Genomic DNA, 20,432 nt, shown 5'->3' with positions numbered 1-20,432 from the left:
CCTGGCACGGGTTACACCCCGTTCCAGTCGACTTCCAGCCCCAGTACCTGCCTCTTCCCCCCACCCTCCCTTCCCCTCTTCCCCCCACCCTCCCTTCCCCCCGTCCCATGTGATTCGCAGGCTGGGTGTGTAATGGCATGCCCATCATATTTCTCTCACTCTTTCTCTGCCCTTTTCCAACCCGGAAGAGCTCTGATCTTCTAGACAGCCAGGAGGAGGAGAGGAGGAGGTCAGAGATTTGGGTGGGTGTTCGGAGGATGTGGATCACCCACGTTTTACTTCTCGCTGGAAGCTCGAGAGATGCCATCGGCCTCAGCAGCTGCCGGAGCAGTCGAGTCTGTCTGTCATTGCCGCCTTTAGATCGTCAGCAGATCAGGACAAAATAAGAAGCAGCTGCCCAGGTCAGTGAATATTGAGGTTCTCCCCCCTCCTCCCCTCACTCTCACTCTTTCCCGTCTCCACGTGGAGAGAATTAGAAGGGATCTCGGCTCAAAGCGGGCAGCAGACGCTGGCTGAAATGTAACACGACCCCACTCTTATTTGTCTTCAGTCGCTGGAGCTATTTGGATGTTTCTCAGTGACCTTGGGGGAAGACCCAGCTTGCCCGAGAGCTTGTTACCTCTGAAAGCTAGAGCTGAGGGGTGGGGCGTGGGGGGAAAGCATTGGAAGAGGTTGACAACAACTGCTTTGCCTATGCGTGCTGGGTAGCCGGGGACAGGGCTGCTTTCACAGATGGCACCGCACATCTGCGTGTGTAGACGGAGGGGATGAGAGAAGAAGCGTTTAGGCGTGTCTACTGTGTTGTGTATTATAGTTGTGTGGGTAATGATATTAGACGGATATGTCTGCTGGAATGTAATTAATCAACGAGCGAATCGGTGTATACACGCTCTCCCCTAAATATAGATCATTCTTTTTATATCTAATCTCTCCCTCTCTCTTTCTCTCTCACACACTTGCATATATTCGGTAGCAAATACAAGTGCACCTACATATAAGTGTACCAGGAACAGAAACATATAACCTACCTCTGTCACACATCTGCATGTGCGTGTGCATACAATCCTACACTGCTTTCTAACCAGACTGCATCAGAGCACACTTCGCCCAGTCACCCAGCAATCTCCTTGGCTGTATTCTGAGCGCAGCGTTGATCCATTTAGAGCCGGCTGTCTATGTAATCTGGTTTCTAAAGAACGGGAAATGGTCTGGCTGGACGTGTCCGGCTGTTTTAAGACAGGTTTCTTGAAGGGACTGGTACCTGTATAATGGAGAATGATGATTTCACTACATCCTAAGGCGTGTCTGGATCCCTCCTACCTCTCCCCCCCCCCCCCAAACTTGCCATCCGCTAGATCATGTAGGGTATTTAAACTAGTAATTGGGTGCCTTGGAAATGTATTTGAGTGTTAAGAAATGAGCATTAGCTGTAATTGAGCTCATTCAAAAATGTCAGCTCCTCTTACCTTCATTTGTCCATAAATAGGAGCGGGAGCATTAGGTGATGGGTTTTACTGTAACCGGATAATTAATACTCATTGGATATACTTGTTTTCTTCATTATTTATGGGCGGCGGTTGTAAAGCTAGGTAGCCCGGGTCTTTTATGTAAGGCTCGTGTCATTTGGTCTGGGGTGTGTGTGAGTATTTCAAGTTGTAGACCTGTATTTGTGTGTCCCCAGAGAATGTGAAGTTTGTGTATTTCGAGGTTTATGCCTTTGTGTGTGTGTTGTTAGTTAGGATTTGTGTTAATGTGTTTCACTGCGTTACTTAGTATATTAAGTTTGTTTCCATCCGTGTGTTGTGCGAGCCTGGACATTGTTAGGTATATTTCCCTCTCTTTGTTGTATGAGTTTGTGGTTAGTGTGTGTTGTCATCTGTGTAGTGTGTGAGTCTGTGTGTCTTTCGGTTCCCATGGGGTTTTCGGTTCCCAGGCTGTGTTAGCTTGCGCGTTAGTGTGTAGTTCAATAGGTGGATTGTGTTAACTTGTGTCAGCTTTGTGTTGTGTTAGCGTGTACGTGCTTGCAGACTGTGTGTTCGTGTTTCAGTCTCCGTGTTAAGTTGTGTGATAGGGGGACAGAATCGATCCAATTAAAAGCAAATGTTCTCAAGAGCCCCTAAAAGGCCTAAAGAGAGCTTAGGAGAGTCGCTGTTTAGCCACCAGTCAGAGATCACTTCGCAGCAATGACCGGCCTCGAAAACTACGGATTTATCTGGCAAACGCCCGCTTCTGTCTGGGAGATTTTAGAGAGGAAAAGCCCTACTGTGAGGGCAGATACTGTGTCTTCAGTCTGACAATCCCCTTTAGATCCAGCGTCCCACCGAACAGGGAAAGCGATGGAATATCACACGACAAAATAGCTGGTGTAAATGTCTCGTTTTCCTTAGATTCCCCTGACTCGATCTACCTTCGTGAGATGGGGGAAATAAAACGATCCATCCGCAGCGAGGTTACATTCAGCAAAGGGCAAATTAAACCAGATTTCGGCTTCTGTTTTCGTGGAAAAAAAACATGAACCCATTCGCTGCATCGATGTGTATAATGTATGATGTGTATGCATCGTGTGTCGTGCGGTGTCTGCAGTTTTTTGTATGTCACACGAAAATACACACCCAGGGTACAGAATACATATGCATGAAGGGACAGCGGGATTTATTTTAGGGAATGCATCATTTAGTTTAGGGGATACACACAGATCTTGATTCCCTTCCAGTAGCGAGAATGAGACATTCCTTAAAAGAAGGTCACTTCCATTGTTATTCAGAACGCTCTGCTCAGTAAAGGGAAAAGAGAAATGTTTTCACCCCCACAAGGAAATTTTGCTGTTAATTCATTCACTCCCCCTGCCCTGGCGTCTTCCCTTGGTGTATTTTCATTGTGTTTTACTTTGTTACGGGCCTCTGGCCAGAGGCGAGGCTGACAATTTTTTTTAAAGGCTTTAAACCTGGTTATAGTTTCATTCGTAGCCATTTTGTGGGACTCCCCGGGTAAATAAAGTGTCGTTTGGGATTAAAAACCAGCTGGTTTACCAGCTGCCCTCAAGATTCGTTTAAATTCGCCTTTGAATCTATCGGTCAAAATTGTCCCAAGCGATGAAGGATGGATAGGCGCTAAATGCACCCTTACCCACGTAGACTTCCTTTAGGGTGGAGGGGGCAGAGAATATTTTTGGCTGCTTGAAAAGAAGCGAGGAATTCCTACCTAGAAGTGAGCGTTCACTCCTTTCAAGGCGAATGTAGCGGTGGGTTTAAGCAGGACTGGTTTATAAATTAACTTCTTCAACTCTCGGCGTTAAGATCAATCGGATGGGGTTGGGGGGGGGGAAATAGATTTTTTTTCTACATCCAAGTGATGATTCGAAGAGAGAAGGTCGCTTTATTTGCCGTAAGACTCTCTGGGACCTGTCCTCAGTGGCAGTGAATTATCTTGCTGTACCCTCGGATTTTTTTCCTCTCTGTCTCCAGACATCTTTCCAAAATACGGACCGATTCGAGTTAAATCTCGATGCAGCTACGTTTGAAAGATGGGGGGTGTTATCTAATATTATTATAATATTTTTGTGTGTATGTGTCTGATGCTGAAGAAAAAATGGAAGTGGAACTTACCAGGTCGGAGCTTGAAACTGACCTGCATGGACAACAAGCCCTGCTCTATGTGGGTGTCATCACCCGGCCTAGAGAGGAGCTGGGGGTACCAATAACCCTGACAGGACAGGACACCTCTTCTTTCTCCGAGCTCCTCTCTCTCTGTCTCTGCCGTGCAGTTTGGGAATGTGCAAGGGGCAGAGAGGGCGCCTCTGGGACTCGCGGAGCCGGTTTTGATCCTTTCTCGGACCTTGTGTCCTGGGGCAGTAGCCCTTCTCCTCAGCTTCAAAGGGGGAGAGGGGGTTCCCCCCCGCAAGAAAAGGCCCAACCTCTCCCCCAGTTTTCATTCTTGGAATTTGTTTGCTTAGGGCAGATGAGGGGTTTCCCCCTTTCTCCACCCACCCACCTCTCTAGCTACAATTCGTCTGATTTTTTTTTTTGGGGAGGGGGGAATTAGGGTAAGAGAGGGGAAGGGGAAAGATCACTGGAAACGGGGTAATCAGTCGTTGATCTTTTCTCTCTTTCAGTCTGGTGCGTGTCTGCGCCTTTGTGTTTCCTCCTGATTTGCAAAAGAGGGAGAGAGGTGAAATTATTCGAAAAAACCCCATCGGGCTCCTTTCAGAGCCAAGGGCGTGAGGCAGCACCTCAGTGTCCATTAGGGCAGGCTTGCTTTAAAAATAAAATAAAAAAAATAAAACCAAAGAAAAATCCGAACCGAGCAGCGCTTCCTGCTTGTGGTTCCCTTTTCACTGATAAAGGGGTTGGGGAGAACAGATAGTTTCTGGCTGATTCATTGCAATAGGGGGTGGCGTGTGCTGGGGGGGGGGGGGAAGCTTTCGCCTCTCTCGTTCTTTGTTTAAACTCAGAACAGTTCTGCAAATCCAGCCTCGTCCCCATCCATCTCCTTCTCACACACCGGGCTTTAGGGGGTCGATTTGTTTGGCTTTAAGCGGTTGTGGCTTCTGTTGTCTTCATCCTAGGAGGTGACAACCCCGAATTGACATTAGGCTGTTTACACTTCCCCACCCCCGGCGGAGGCTGGAATATGGGGCTCCCCGCTCCCCCCTTTTCCCGCCCCCCCATCCCCCTTGACGGGGCACAAGTTGTTTTACACGGCAAAAAGTCTTCGGAGCTCTGCCCTGGGCCGTGTCCTTTGCATAACCCTCCGATCGGTAGCCCCAGGCTGTTTAGACAGCTTTACCTGTACTCCTCTCGTCCCCTGTAAAAATCCCAACCCGGCACACGTAATTTAATCCGCTTTCAGTCAACTGTAGTCTAAAGGGGCTGGGGGGGGAGGGGGCTGCTTCTTCCTTTCCCTGTCCCAAGGAGACGTAGAAATTCGGACCAGGTGCTGGTAATAATGATGGGCACCGAACGAACCCAGCCACAGAGGCTTCGACTGGGAGAGAGACTTTTCGGGAAAGTGCTCCCCAGCTGTTAACGACTGGATCCCACTCCCCTTCTCAGCCAAGCCGTTCACACGGGCACCGGGACTGGCCTGGCTTTGTTCAGCTAGCTCCATGCCCGTTGCAGCGGTCCGGCAACCTTCAGAGACCCCGGGTGGCTTTGGGGCGGGCATCCCCGGTTGGTTGTGGGGTACTAGAGAAACCTTCCCGAGGGGAGTGTAGGGGTTGTGTTTGCCTGTTTTGTGTGTGACGGACCTTTCCCAGCCAGGGAGCCCTTCTTCCCACCCCCACCCCCCAAAAAACTGCCTTCTTCCCTCCTCCCTCCAGTTCCTGCCTGCCCCAAGCCGCTGTGACTTCTGGCTCCTTCTCGCTCTCTCAGCTGGAAAAGATCTACAGACCGCCCTGCATGATCTCAGCGCCACGTCCCTCACCTTCAAATCGAATTAACCGCCCCCCCGCGCCGCAACCCCTATTGTTTTTTTGCTAATTGCTCCAACAATGGGTCCCTGTTAGAACCGAGCTGTCAATTAAAGCCCCTGCTGGGGTGGGAGGAATGATGTCAAACTACACCGTGCTCAGCTGGACAAGGAGGGGGAAGGAACAGCCCGGGCTGAGCTGAGCCGCCTGTACTGTCCGGATAGACGCGTAGGGAACCCTAACTCTCTTTAGCTCCCCAGGAATTATAAGGCTGATGTTCAGATTCAGGGAGCCACCATCGGTAAATAGATTGCCATGCCATTATCACTGCTGTTATTTTGGTATTTAGGCAGCTCTTAAACTCTATCCCCGGACTGTTTGAGGAGTATTGAGGACTAATGAAGAAATACTTCGCTAGTATTTTCTGCATATTAAGGACCAATACACATGTCATCCGAGGTGTTTGCTTTCAGTCCACAAGCCCCAAATCTCCGGGATTCTTTTGATCACATTTTGTCGTCGTCGTCTCCCCGCCCCCCCCCGCGCCCCCGTCTCAAGAGTTGCACAGAAAATTCGACGTTAAAGAGAAGGCTGACAGATTTGTAACGCAAGGGTTGGGGATGCAGGTGGAATTAGTCCCGGGTCCTTTACAAAGCAGAGTTCAGTCGAAGAGCTATAGTAGTTAGACTTGTTAGGCCATTCCAGTCCATGCCCTAATCAGTGTCAGATTGTTCCATAAAGTGCATATTTTCAGTTCTACCCTCGTGCGGGATATGATCCATATTTGCCCTAATGCACATATTTATGTTTTTGCAGCAAATTGAAACATTTCTTCTCCATTTCTTCTCCAAATCACTTATGTAAACAAGTTTAATGATCGCCCAAGGCTCCCAGAAACACAAGTTTTCTTTGCTGGGATTAGCAACTTTAGGATTTCTACATGAATATTCCTTTTTACTGTCTCTCTGCACGCCTGCGAATTTATGTGGGCTTGGCTATAACTCTTTCCAAATACAGTTTTATCTCACCTAACCTGTCACGGCATCGTAACATCTGCGCTTTGAAAACACTGATCTTATTACGATGATCATCTTAATTCACCTTTTTGGGGGGAGGGGTTTTTAAATGTCCAACGCAATCTTCTCTAGAAATCTCCTGTTTCCCTCCGGGGCTTTCGGTCTGTATATGGGGAGGGGGTCTTCATAAAATGTTCCTTGTCTCATCATGAGACCCACTGCAACGTTGGACAGTCAGAGGGGGGAGAAGGGGCTGCCTTTGAAATGACCCTCTGCCCGCCTCCTCCGCTAAAAAAGAGAATTTCCCTTGAAATTGATGGAGCCCGGCAGGATTCCCCCTCCTATGATCGCTTTAAGCAATACATAATGACATTAAGTAAAAAAGGAACATCCAAGTAGAATCCTTCTTACCTATAGGAGACTGGGGAGAGAGAGACCAGGGTTTTTGCAGCATCCACTCTCCGATGGTGAAATTGCTAATGCAGAGAACAGGCTAAGGTGCAGCAAGGGAACCCGAGAGGCCAGCAAATGTTACAGGCTGGGGGTGGGTGGGGGGGAATCCTGCCCATGTGCCCCCTCCATCCCAGTCCGGGGTGGGGGGGGGAGAAGAAGCGGGGATAGAGAGAGAGCAGGAGGAAAAGGGAATCGTGTGGACACACTGACACCGTTACTCTCTATAAGCATTGAAGAGTTGGTCCAAACCTAATGCGTCTCAGATTAATTAGTGCACGGCGCTCCTTGAGCGCCCGGTTCTTGGCGCGTGTGTGTGTAAGCCCCCCTCCAGCCCCGAGAAGCGCCTCTCTCTCTCTCTCTCTCTCTGCAGCCCCTTGCCTGCCTGCCTCTTGCCCTGCTAATGGGCTCCCTGGCACGCTGCATGGCTTCCCCTCGGCAGCATGGCTCTGAGCTCGGCTCCTGACGTCAATGCCCTGTGGCGTCGGCTAGGCTGGCCAGCGAAGGGCAATGCAGAGAGGATCAAAAGAGCAACCTCCCATTTCCCAATTACACACTGTCAATCCAGCAGTCCAAGGGAGGCGGGGGGAGAAGCTGGGAAGCAGACACTGAATACCCCTCCTTGCAGCCCCGGCTCCATTACGCACAGCATCCCCTTCGAGCGACTCAGCCCCCGGGTGCCTACCTGACTGCTCAGCGCCCTGTGGGCAACAAACAAGCCATGCCAGCGCACCCAGAAATCAAACCTGCTTGCTTGGGCAAAGTGGTAGCACGGTGCTCGGAGCTGTACACTCAGCAGATCCGAATGGGAGCCCGGGAGATGAGCTATTGAGTGATTCGCTCATCTCCTTTTATTGCATTAGTTAAAAGCCCTTGGACTTGTTTATATCCGTGGCCCCCCACCACCTTTTAAATGTCTTGCATCCCCAGAGTTCATGTTCTAACCGGGATGGATAAACCGATATTTATCCGTTTATTCCTGCAAGCACAACAGTTCGGCAGTATGTTTTCTCTGTCTCTACACCTCAGAACTGCCCAACTCAGAAAAGTAACTGAATGTAGGTAGCAATTTATCCGCTAGGAAGAGATCTACAAATTAGAATATATCATTTTTGTAATACAACCAATTCAATTTGCATACGTGCAAACATGTGCATAATAAATGTATTTAACTGTCATGACTATTTCACCATAAAATCTCTCTCTCTCTCTGTCGGCTGTGTGCGGAGCAATTTCCAGTTTGCATAAAAGACTGACTAATTAAAGCTTTGGAGGACTGACATATGCGGAACGATTGTATACCTCTTTTGGTGCTGCTGTGGGCCCAATCAATAAGGTGTTGGCCCGCTGGGACAAGGGCCGAGGCTGAAACGTTTTTCAAAGGACGCCGTTTTCCACTTAGCCCGTAGCGCTGGGGAGTGGACTGCGTCGGTCGCCTTTTGCATTAATTAAACGCTCCTCATTGAAGTGCTGGGGCGTGTACTCAGACAATGGGGCTACATGGCATGATCAATCTGCTGCCCATGTATAGATCCACGTATATATTGTTGCCCGGCACTTTATTTCGCTCACGCCTTTGAAGTCACCCCCCCCCCCCGCTCCTTCTCCCCGATCCGTGCACGCTTTAATTGAATTATTTATTTACTTGACACTTGGCTATTTTGCAATCTCCTCCGGGGCAGCCATGTAACTTGTTGCACGTTTGAAAAAGCCAGCGCCTGCCTCTGAGCCACTAGGGGACGCACTGGCTCAATAGACCGAACGGCCCTCGCCCGTTCGAAAGCTCCCAGCCAATCAGGACAGGCTTTCACAAGCGCCCTCTTCCTGCTCCTTCCTGATTGGTACACTCCTTGCTCACAGGAGCCAGTCCCCTGGCTGGCTCGTCCCGAGCCCTCTTTCACCCACTGAGCTGGCTCTGGGCACTTCGTTTGCATGCTCAGGCCACATGGGTCGTAATGGGGCATTAATGTTTTCGTTATTGTTTGTGCCGGCGGTGGAAATGAAAGTGGTCAGATGAGCGCTGAGAAAGCAGGGACTTTCTCTTTCTCGCCGGTGGAGTTTGAGACCCAGAAAGGAGATCGCAGCAGGCACGTTCAGCTGCAACTCTGTAGCTTGGTTTCCCGACCAGAAAACAAACAAACAGAGCAAAAGCAAACAAACAAACAAGAAAACCACAAAAACAAAACAAAAAACGAACAAAAAAACCCCAACAGCCCCCCCCTCAACAACCTCCCCCTTCCCCGCGCCCGCTTCACTATTTTAATGGTACTGTAGGTTAAACTACGTTCTGCTTGAGCTTTGTTTCGTGGATCTCTTTTTCTTCTCAGCTGAATGGAATCGGGTGTAATAAAGGAACAACTCCAAAAGCATGGGTATTTCTGAAATAATGTTTCTTCACGTTGTTCCAGGACGTTGACACATTTCAGGAACAAACACTCTCTCACACACGTTCTAAAGTACAACTGTCCCCCCAGATTAGCCCTACTTGGGAATTAACTAATTGACCTGGAAGGGGTAATGCTTTAAAATGATACATTAGTATCTGAGACATGCATCCGATGAAGTGAGCCGTAGCTCACCAAAGCTTATGCTCAAATAAATTGGGTAGTCTCTAAGACGCCACAGGTACTCCTGTTCTTTTTGCGGATACAGATTAACAGGGCTGCTACTCTGAAATTTGACTGTGAATGGCTAGGCAGCTACAAAAGCAGTTTCTCTTCCCTTGGTTTTCACACCTCAACTGCTAGAAGAGGGCCTCAGCCTCCCTGATTGAACTAACCTTGTTATCCCTAGCCTGATTCTTGCTTGCATATTTATACCTGCCGCTGGAAATTTCCACTCCATGCATCCCAGGAAGCGGGTATTCACCCAGGAAAGCTTATGCTCCAACACCTCTGTTAGTCTATAAGGTGCCGCAGGACTCTTTGCCGCTTTGACAAAGAATGTAGAGTTCCCCACCTATCCTTCACCTGCTCTCTGAAACTCTTCCGACAGTGGCCTGAAGTCACCATAGAAAAATATGTCTTGACGGCCGGGTTGTGTCTTCAGTTTCTGTGTCTCTCCGGAACAAAGTAAGTAAGTAAGAGTAGGGCTGGCGCATAGGAATGAAAGAAAATAATAATAATAATTAATAACATAATATAATGAGACACACGTGCCAATTGGATGCGCCCTTAATGCCATTTCTGTGTAATGCGCATTAGAATAGTCTCCCCCTTAAAAAGTGGTGTTAACGCTTTCTCCGCATTTCCAGCCTAACGAGGCGATGCTTTCAAAGACTTTCCGGTCACGGGGGGGGAAGGAATATTGGGGGCGAGGGGGGGACGAAAGTAGAAGGGAGTAAATCTGGGTTGCCGTTTCCTTGTGTTTCGTGCCCTGTCCCCTCCTTATCCCATGACAGGCTCCTCCCACTCCGGGCCGATGACAGTAGAACCTCCTTAAGTTGCGTCTCGCCACAGCTGTCTGTGAGCATTGAGCCGGCTGGCGCCACCCTGCTCCTTTCAGAAAGAATGCCTTCCCTGTAAAAAAAAAAAAAAAAAAAAAAAAAAAAAGAAAGGGGGGGGGAGGACAGAGAGAGAGAGAGAGAGAGAGAGAGAGAGAGAGAGAGAGCACAATCTGATCTCATCAAGCAGTTTCAACTTCATCTCTCCTGGGTCACATACTCCTTCTCCACCAAGGTTTGTGCTGAATTTCTTTCTTTCTTTCTTTCTTTCTTTCTTTCTTTCTTTCTTTCTTTCTTTCTTTCTTTCTTTCTTTCTTTCTTTCTTTCTTTCTTTCTTTCTTTCTTTCTTTCTTTCTTTCGATTGCACAATAATGAATAAAAGCCCTGAAAAACGCTTCGGGCTCTCCGAGGCAGCAGTTTGCACCCGCTTCTAAGCAGGCGCATCGCTGGCGAAACTGACCAAACATTTACCAAAAAAAAAAAGAAAGAAAAGAGAGGAAAAGGGCCGCCGCCGCTGCAGGCGCCCCCAGCAACGCCTGCGCCTGTAACTCTGGGCGATTTCATTCCCCCGCTGCACAGAGATCGAAAGAGAAAGAGAGCGTGTGTGTCCTAGTCGGATAGGTGGGTCGAGTGCTTAGGACAATAGGTGGACTTTCAAAGATCGCTGTTTGTGGAGGGGCTTGTTTTCGCTTGCCTAAAAGTCTGGTGATGAAGCCCAGAAGTGCTCAAACACGTTTCGCTCTCTCTCTCGCTCGTTCCCCCTTTCCTCTCTCTCACTGCAGGTGATCAAAGAAGAGAAACCTCTGCAAAGAGCGGAAGATACTGTTGGGATCTCGCTTCTTAGATTTTTTGTTTGTTTTCCCTACTCTTCTTGTCATCTTTTTGGAATCGCTTATTATTATCATTTTATTTTTATTTTTTTTAAACCCGACAACATCTCTCTGTTATATATCAACCCGCCGCCTACCCTCCCGCGGCAAGTCTGCCCAGTTTGGGGAGGAGGAGGAGAGACAGCCCCGCACCGAGAGAGCGCGATGGAGGTGACTACCGACCAGCCGCGGTGGGTGAGCCACCATCACCCCGCGGTGCTGAATGGGCAGCATCCGGACTCACACCACCCAGGGCTCGGCCATTCCTATATGGATCCAACTCAGTACCCGCTGGCCGAGGAGGTGGATGTACTTTTTAACATCGACGGACAAGGCAATCACGTCCCTTCCTACTATGGCAACTCGGTCCGAGCCACGGTGCAGAGGTACCCGCCGGCCCATCACGGTGAGTTCTCCCCTCCCGGGCCCTGGTGTGGGGCCCCCAGCGAGCTGCGCGCAGGTTGGCAGCGGCCAGGCTTTCGTGCCGGAAACAGGACAGCGTTTGTGTGTATCTTCTTATACACCGCTCATTATAAGCAATAGGAGCAGGCAAGCGGTAGCTGTTAGCAACTAACAAGGGCGCCTTGAAGGAAGCCCAGGAACCTGTAACCTGCGCAAATGTCCTCATGTGGCGTAAAACGCGTGCATGGCCTTTTGGTGTGGGCCTGTGACTAGCTATAGAGTATAGATAAATCCTAAGCAGCCGATGTAATTCCTCCAGCCAACGAATACAGTACAAACCCCAGCCATCGCTGGCAAAACGATGCCACTACTGAATTTCTGAGTTGGCTTGTCCCAAATAAGCGCTAAAGAAAAAAGTACTGGATGCAAATCTTTCCCACCGCCCCAACAAGTAAACTCCAGGGGGATCTGGTTTTCGGTGTTATTTTGCCTTTCCAGAAGAATTCTTTGTAGCATTATCAGTTACTGTTAGGGGAGGGGGGATGGGTGTGTTCACGGCTGGGATGTTAAATTCACCCTTGATGGGAAAATAATAGATTTGATAGGAAAGCCTGGCTTTCTGGTCTTGTGCCACATTATAGTGTGTTTTATACATTATTGTACGTGTACTTATACATCACGTGTTGCGTTATGAACCATCACATACATGTAATTATGTATGTAGCTATATATAATGTGAATGTAATGGGAATTTACTATCTATATCATAATTCAAACACATAGCCTCACACACAGCTATCCCGAGGAGACACATGTACTGTTTTTACGGGGCCTAAATACGTTTCAAGATGAATCTTTTCCTGCCCCCCCTCCCCCGTTTAAAAAAAAGCTATTAAAGCGATTCAGCTCGTAGCGCTGGAGTTTTCTTTCGGATTAAAAGGCAGAGCATAACCTTGTAAACCTGGGAGCGATCCCAGTTGTGGCGCACTCTGCAGGAACCCTAGGTCTGAAATAAATTAGAAAAAAAAACCCACCCTAAAATAAAACAAAATTGAATGGAAAAGGGATGACCGTTTGGGCATCGGCGCTAATCCGGATTCACTGATCAGCGCACAGGACTTCAGCTACTTGTTGAGTGAGCATTGATCGCTGTTCAGTAAATGCATTGTTCCGCTTTTAGACTCTTTAAGATAATTATTGCTAAGGATCAGCAGCTTTTATTCTCTCCCCCTCCCAATTTATCTGCAGAAAGTGGAAATGCGGTCTTTCGGGTGTAGCCCGAATATTATTTACTATGTTACTTCCTGGATAAGATAATGAATGTTGACCCTTCCTGTTCATATAACCCACCTCCCCTTCCTTTAGCACATTGACTTTCAGTATTGTTCACAAATGGCTAACATGATAAGAACCCTGGGACACATGCACAGAGATCATATATATATATATATATAGAGAGAGAGAGTACATATATCACTCTAGCTAGCGATCTGTGTCTCTAAATATCTGTATCTATTTCGATCTCTGTAGCTTTTTATATTTACAATGATCAGGATAGCTAGCTATAGATTTGAATGCCTCCGTAGACATCAATATATCGTTAGAAATATCACAAGAAGCATAACCTGGCTGCTGTCCTGGGGTTCAATATGTTTTCCGTCCTATTTTTTAAAAAAATAATAATGTAAATTTCATTAAGCGGTTTTTTTTTTGCAATCACATAAAAGGATAAAATGGTCAAAGGAAACTGCAAAAATCCAGAGTAGCAGTCGTGTTAGTCTGTATCCGCAAAAAGAAAAGGAGTTCTTGTGGCACCTTAGAGACTAACCAATTTATTTGAGCATAAGCTTTGGTGAGCTACAGCTCATCTTCCCACTTGTATTTTCCACTGCGTGCATCCGATGAAGTGAGCTGTAGCTCAGGAAAGCTTGTGCTCAAATAAATTGGTTAGTCTCTAAGGTGCCACAAGTCCTCCTTTTCTTTTTGCAAAAATCCAGTGCAATGTTAGGAAGCCTAGCTGTATATTTTAAGATAAGGTTTGAACATATCTAATGTAAAGATCTTTTGAGACCACTGACACTTTGTGTGCGTGTGATATTGTCCTTATAAAGCTGTCTGAGTCAAACACACACAAACCCATGTGTGAAAACAGACTAATGGTGAAAAGAAAAAAGGTTATTAACACATCACTGTCTTCTTCTGGCTCTCTTCTTGTGGACAAAATATCTCCCTGCCTCCTAGTTCATGGTTACTTAAGTGCAGTGAATGAAGAAACCAATAATAGCTCCGAACTAGCCAGAATGGATTCTCCTCGGAGGGTTTGCAGTTTCATGTGGGATCTTCACTGGCGAGGCCTTGTACGATTGATTGGAGAGGGAAATTTACTAAGGGCTTGACAAATCCGAAGACTTGACTCCCGTTTGCCCTCCAGCCAACCACACCTGAGCACCACTCTGGGCCTCGATCCGGCAATAGCTTTTACTTCTAGGCATAGGGCTGATGCCAAAGGGACTAGCCTGGGGGTTACAGTTAAGCCACAGAGTAAGTTTTTGCGGGATCCGGGCCCTACGCTCAGTTTTGCTCAGGCCCGCAGGTTCATAGCTCTTGGTGCCCTGGCTGCTGCCCTTTTCTCTCCTGGTTTGACCCCCGGGAGCAGAGCACTGTGTGGGCTAAGTTTCTTGAGGTTATCACCAGTAGGGCTTAGGTGGGTGACAAGGAGAGCTAGTTTGGGGGTCCTGCATGTGCTGGCCGATCCCGGAGGGAGTGTAACCTGGCCTGCTTCTGTTTTCTCCTAGCAGGGAGCCAGGTGTGTCGCCCACCGCTTCTCCACGGATCTCTCCCTTGGCTGGACGGGAGCAAAGCCCTGGGGAGCCACCACAGCGCGTCTCCTTGGAACCTGAGTCCCTTCTCCAAGACCTCCATCCATCACAGCTCCCCGGGACCCCTCTCCGTCTACCCGCCGGCTTCCTCCTCCACTTTATCCGCCGGCCACTCCAGCCCGCACCTTTTCACCTTCCCTCCGACCCCTCCCAAAGATGTCTCCCCGGATCCCTCCATCTCCACCCCGGGATCCACCGGCTCCAACCGGCAGGACGAGAAGGAATGCATCAAGTACCAGGTGTCCCTGGCGGACACCATGAAGCTGGAGTCCTCTCATTCCCGCAGCAGCATGGCATCGCTAGGCGGGGCCTCCTCTTCCGCTCACCACCCCATCACCACCTACCCGCCCTACGTCCCAGATTATAGCTCTGGACTCTTCCCTCCGAGCAGCCTCCTAGGGGGGTCGCCTACGGGGTTTGGGTGCAAATCGAGACCAAAAGCACGCTCCAGTACAGGTAGGGTTCTTGGGTTATTAACCCCTGGGATAGGGAGGGGAAATTAGGAGAGGTCCTGAACCTACCTGATCAAGGATCAGCCCTGTAGGCAGGCCTACAGACACGCTCCTTCTCTAAAGCTCAGACCCTGGAGAAGGTGTTTTCAATTTTGGGACATATTATATTGGCCTCCCTGCGGGCCAGATCAGCCCCCCCCCAATCACAAGCAACACTGAGGGGAGTGGGAGTGGGAAGCCATGTGCAACAGGACTTTGTAATAAACCAAAGGGGGGTGTGTGTGTGAAGGGGGGTGGGGGAAAAGGACGTCCCAGCTGCCCTGCCACACAGTCAGGGTAAAGGCTGTAAAAAGTCCCAGCCGAAGTTTGCATCCCCAGATTAATTCTAGGGCAGCGAATCCGCCTACCAGTTTGTCGACATGAATCTTGGGGGATGCCCCGGTCCCAAGGAAGAGAACCTGAAGGAATTGTACCAGTCCCTTTTGCAGCCCCCAATCCACCCCAAAGCTGCTAAAACCAGGGCCTCTGTAACTGGTGTGCTTGAAGCGGCGGGGATAACAGGGGACTTCAGCTTTATTTTTTTCTCCCGGGGAGCTGTCACAGAACCCAGCACCCTCAGGAAATCGACGTGTACCTATCGGTTCAGTGACTTACTGGGCAAAGAGGCAAACAAACCAGCTAGGATTTATCCACCCCCAAGAGCCCGCTTCCCGGTCTCGTCCCCCCAGCCCAGAAGCCAGTTTGCAGCAGCGTTGGGAAAGCATTCTGCAAAGAGAGTTTTGTTTAGGCTGTCCGGCTGGGGGGTCTCACTCCCAAAGATTTCACGAGCTGGACTTTTAAAACCAATATATCCCATGCTCTCTCCCTCTGTGTGCAGCAGGGCACGATTAGTCAAAACTCCCTCCACTCCCCCTTCCGTGGAGGCTGCCTGGCATGAACGCGATCGGTTTTCAGGGTTTTTCCAGGGTGACATTTACTCTGACTGTCTGGGCAGGGACTGTCTCTATTTAGCTGATATGTTCGAGCTAATCCAATTATTTTCAGACTGCTGCACGCGACAGTTGCATTGTTTATCCAACGCCAGGAACTTTAATAGGGTCCGGATGCGGTTAGAAGTGACAAAAAACCCCAGACCTGCATGTTCTGTACATGAAAGCAGACGGGGGTGTGTGTGTGTGTGAGAGAGAGAGAGAGGGAGTGAAACAAAAGAGAGGGAAAGAGAATAGAACAGCAAGAGGAACTTACTAGTGATGTCCAGTGTTAAGGGGAACAAACTGATCAATCAGTGTATCAAGGGGGAAGGAAAACGAATGGACTGTGTGGGGAACCAAGTCCGGGGCATTCTTGTCTTGATTTTAGACAGCCCATGCGCCTCCTGCCTTTTCTGAAAGGCGAGCCCCCAGCCCTAAAACCCGGACCGGCAGGTTAGGAAAGAGGGTGTCCAGTAGATGGTGGAGAGGTGGCGTTTGCAGCAGCAGCCGTGCCCCAAACAGCCTGCCCGGTGTGTGCGCCCGGCCAGGCATTTCCAAAGCTCCCCAAAGTGTTGTTGGCTTGTTTGTTTTTGTTTTCCTGCTGCCACTCTCTGTTACTTCTAGAAAGACAGCTGCGGTCTGCATCACCAAAAGCAGCGCTGGCTTTGTGGTGGGGTTGCCATTTCAACCTCAGCTAGCTGGGAAGCCGGGGAGGTGGGTGGGCAAAGGGACTGGAGGTGTCGCAGGTGAAGGAGGGAGAAACGGCTGCTACCTTTGTGGGGTTTTGCTGTTTGCAAATGCTCTACAACAGGCAGACCAGGCGGCCGCGTTTTGGAAAAACGGTTGAAGTTTGTGGTTAGGGTGCGGATGCCTCTTTCTTTCTTTCTTTCTTTCTTTCTTTCTTTCTTTCTTTCTTTCTTTCTTTCTTTCTTTCTTTCTTTCTTTCTTTCTTTCTTTCTTTCTTTCTTTCTTTCTTTCTTTCTTCTTTAATGCACGAATTGTAATGGGCCCCAAAGGCACGGTGCGAATCAAATAAACCGGCAGCATCTCCCCGCTGCGCCAGCGGCCCCCCGACCAGCCTGGCTGCTCAGCGGAGGCTGGGAGTGAGTGTCCTTAGAGCAGCGTGTTAGGGAGGGAGAGGGGAGCTCTTTGCATGGGGCTGTTGCCATGTTTAAGGCTGTCGCGCTGTGGTTCTCGTCACCGGGCTGCCTACACAGAGCGAGCCACCCGCCTGGCTCCCGCAGGCCCCGCTTCCAACCCCCCCCGCAGCGGGGCCTCTCCGCCAGCAAACCGCGGAGCGCAACGGCTGGGACCGGGCATGGGCCCGCGGGCTCGAGCCACGCTCGGATTGTTTGTCTGGAACGTGGCGACAGGGCCCTCGAACGCGGTGTAGCCAGGCACGAGTTAATTCCCCCGGGGCGTGTTAGGTGCGGCTAGATTGGAACAGGAGCGCCCTGGCTGGGGGCTTGCCTGAGCTGAGCTCTCGGTCAGACTCATCCCCTTGCAGTGCATAGGACTAGTCACATATGCAAATGCTATGGGGACCGGCCGCCCTTTTCCGGGGGGCAGAACCCCCTTCACACACACCAAGGGCGGGCTGGCTCCTGCCCCTTTCTGGGTCTGTTGTTCGGATGGCAGGATCGGACCCCTCCTTTATGATGAACCCGAAGCGTTTTCGTTTTGAAATCGAAGGCTTATTAAAGCAGGCCGGGGCTCAGCTCGCAAGCAGCTGGGAGGTTTATAAACGAGCTCTTCTTTTCTTTCAAAGAAGGAAGGGAAATGAATTGTTTCCGTGCGGGAGGATGGGTCCTGTACTGGTAGGGGCTGGGTTGGTTCAACAAAGCACTGTAGCACAAAAACCACTCCTGTGACTGTATCAAGAACCCATATATTTCCTGTTCCCAAATGCCTAAAAGTAAGCTTTGGGCCATAACCCTTCTATGTGCAGCGCTCAGCTTTGATCCTCCTAGTGTTTGCTCCCTGAGCACATTTATTAGTTTGTAGGTGATCATCTTTAACCAAACTAATAAGCATAAGCACCAGGATATTTTATTATTGAAAGCTCTGGGGATGTGCAGCTAGATTTAAAAATGGTTTGCCTGAACCAAAGCCTACTGTTTGTTGTCACAATTTCAGCCTGTCTTTAGCTCGGTGGGGAAAAAGGATGCAATGCAGACTATAGGCCAGGGCAACGGTGAAGGTACTGCCTATTTAGGTTAAACAATTGGCAATAATACAGGATCAAACTTAAAATAGTAGACAGCTGACAACCTCTTTTCCTTCCCCGCTTCAGAAAGAAAGGAATTGGAAAGCAGGTTGATAAGAAGGAGAGAAAACAAAATATTTTAGATCCACAGCACTGGCCGCATATGTGTGTCGCAGAGTCCCTTAAGTATCTCTGTTGGAAGACTTAATTAAAAGCCTCATCAACAGATGAGAGTGACAATGCACCTGTGTGGGTGAGGCACCAAATCTGAGTTTGTTTTCAGTTTGTTTTCCACCAGTGGAGTGAAATACTCTCCCTGTTAATTGAATACACCAGAAATCGACCAAATCTCTCCCTTCGCTGAACCGGTTGCTGATGCTTTTGCTTTGCTGCCTGACTTAATAGAAAACACAGCCCTCTAGGAACTCTTCATAGGCAGCGCAAGGGCTGGGCTAGGGCTTTCATTCAGGCTTTAAAGATCGATTGGTGGTGTCAAGCCAAATCGATGCGATTTGGCTGGTGCCCTAACTCATTGGACGATACCAAAGACTTCTGACCTGCCCGCTGAGGCAAGGGAGTTAGGAATTCTATGGAGCCTTTATTCAGAGTAGCACTTTGCGGGCAGGACTAGCTTCATTAACTTCAATGGAACCACTCCCTAAGTAAGGGCTACTACTGTGAGTAAGGGTTCCAGGCTGGGCCCCCTGTGGCTTGATCGCCTGTGGATATTAGTGTGTGTCCTTACGGGTGGGAGAAGCAGTCCCATGTAACTCATTGCAGCTGGTGCTAGCCAGTCCTGCAGGATCAGGCCGCAATGTATTTCCCTTGCTAACTGTAATGCTCTCTGTGCAGGCTTGTGTACAGTTTCCCGCAGCTCAGAGGAAACGAGCCAGGGGCTGAGCCTGCCTCCACTGATGGGGAGGGTGGGGAAGGATCGGGCCCCTAAAGCTTTGGGGTTGTAGTTTGTTTGGGCAGCAGAACGACAACGTGTGTGTGAACTAATGACCAAGCAGCCCTGCCCACGAGCTGGCTTTGCAGAGGGCTTGGGGGGAAGGCGACGCTTGGGGGAGAGGGGGCTGAGCCAGATCGAAGGCCTTTCACACTTGTCCCCCGCCCCTCCCCCGCCCTCCCCCTTTGCTTTCCATAAGTGAACTGTGTGCCCTCTTGTTTCCAGAAGGCAGGGAGTGTGTAAATTGTGGCGCTACCTCAACCCCCCTGTGGAGGAGAGATGGCACCGGGCATTATCTGTGTAACGCCTGTGGACTCTATCACAAAATGAACGGGCAGAACCGGCCCCTGATTAAGCCCAAGAGAAGGCTGGTAAGTCCCCCCTTTCCAGAGCGTCGAGCCAGACAGCACTAACTTTCTGTCGTTGTTGTGCTTGATTTCCTCAGCCCAGGATGGCGAGCTTTCTGCAGGGAAAGGGCAGGAGAGCCCACAGACATGTCAGTCTGTACTGAAGAGGGGTTTTAAAGTACGAGCTATAGAGAGACTCTCAGCCCATCCCCCACATTACACTGTGCCTGCCAAGTTACGTACCTTTTTTTTTTTTTTTTTTTTAAATATTTGTGCCTTTACAAATCTCTATCTGTAGGAATTACTTTAAGGGAAGCTGAATTTCTTACAAGGGTCTTGGGTGGGGAAGAGCGGCTGGAGGGGAAGTGTGGCAGAGCACAAGGTCTGAGAGGCCTCACCTTGAAAGAGGGAGATTTTGAAACCCGTTTTTTTTTTTTTTTTTTTAAATTTGAAACCGTCATGGGGGGCGGGCGGGGGGAATTTGTGCGTTTCTTTCTCCTCCACCCACGTGGGATTACAGGGACAGCTGGGTTTTAAAGGAACACAGGGACTTATCCTTTCCTTCCCTCCCTTTCTGACCTCAAAAGAGTGTCCAAGTTTATTTATTGCGGTATTTAGGATGGAGCATGTCCCTCACTATGGTCAGTTTACGCTGATTGGACAAGAGATCGCCTTGGTAATTGGCCCTGATAGATCATAGATTCATAGAGTCTAAGGTCAGAGGGGACCACAGTGATCATCTAGTCTGACCTCCTGGAAAACACAGGCCAGTGAACATCCCCAAAAGAAGTCCCGGGGCAAATCTTATAGAAAAAACATCCGCTCTTGATTTAAAAATTGTCAGTGATGGAGAATCCACCACAAGAATTAGGCCCCAATCCTGCAAAAAACTGCACCCAGGCTTAAATTTGGGCCCCATCCTCCAGCACCCTTGCATAGTCATTTGCATCAGTGCAATGTAGGTGTAAAATGCTACTGTTCCGGTCCGGTAGGAGGTTTACACCCACGGGTGTAAATGAGGATGCAGGGTATAGGGCAGTAG

The 20,432-nt window shown here is 49.3% G+C and overlaps 1 protein-coding gene across 7 annotated transcripts in view; it reads left to right on the top strand.

The window, feature by feature from the left end:
- The first annotated feature begins 314 nt into the window (after positions 1 to 314).
- The window catches only part of GATA3 (GATA binding protein 3), a 34,803-nt gene continuing 14,685 nt past the window's right edge, over positions 315 to 20,432 (top strand). The window contains exons 1-4 of one of the 7 annotated variants that reach the window (XM_073328809.1): positions 315 to 401; positions 11,098 to 11,590; positions 14,382 to 14,921; positions 19,269 to 19,414. In XM_073328809.1, coding sequence (XP_073184910.1) covers positions 11,350 to 11,590; positions 14,382 to 14,921; positions 19,269 to 19,414 — 927 coding nt within the window. In that variant the 5' untranslated portion in view covers positions 315 to 401; positions 11,098 to 11,349. Of the gene's footprint in view, positions 402 to 10,320; positions 10,551 to 11,097; positions 11,591 to 14,381; positions 14,922 to 19,268; positions 19,415 to 19,488; positions 19,569 to 20,432 lie in introns of those variants that run through there. The other 6 variants (XM_073328814.1, XM_073328812.1, XM_073328810.1 and 3 more) reach the window with 6 other exon arrangements.

The sequence above is a fragment of the Lepidochelys kempii genome, chromosome 1, assembly GCF_965140265.1.
Source record: "Lepidochelys kempii isolate rLepKem1 chromosome 1, rLepKem1.hap2, whole genome shotgun sequence".
Classification (NCBI taxonomy): domain Eukaryota; kingdom Metazoa; phylum Chordata; order Testudines; family Cheloniidae; genus Lepidochelys; species Lepidochelys kempii.
The sequence above is the reverse complement of the archived record's forward strand: the minus strand, read 5'-3'. Positions and strand labels throughout refer to the sequence as shown.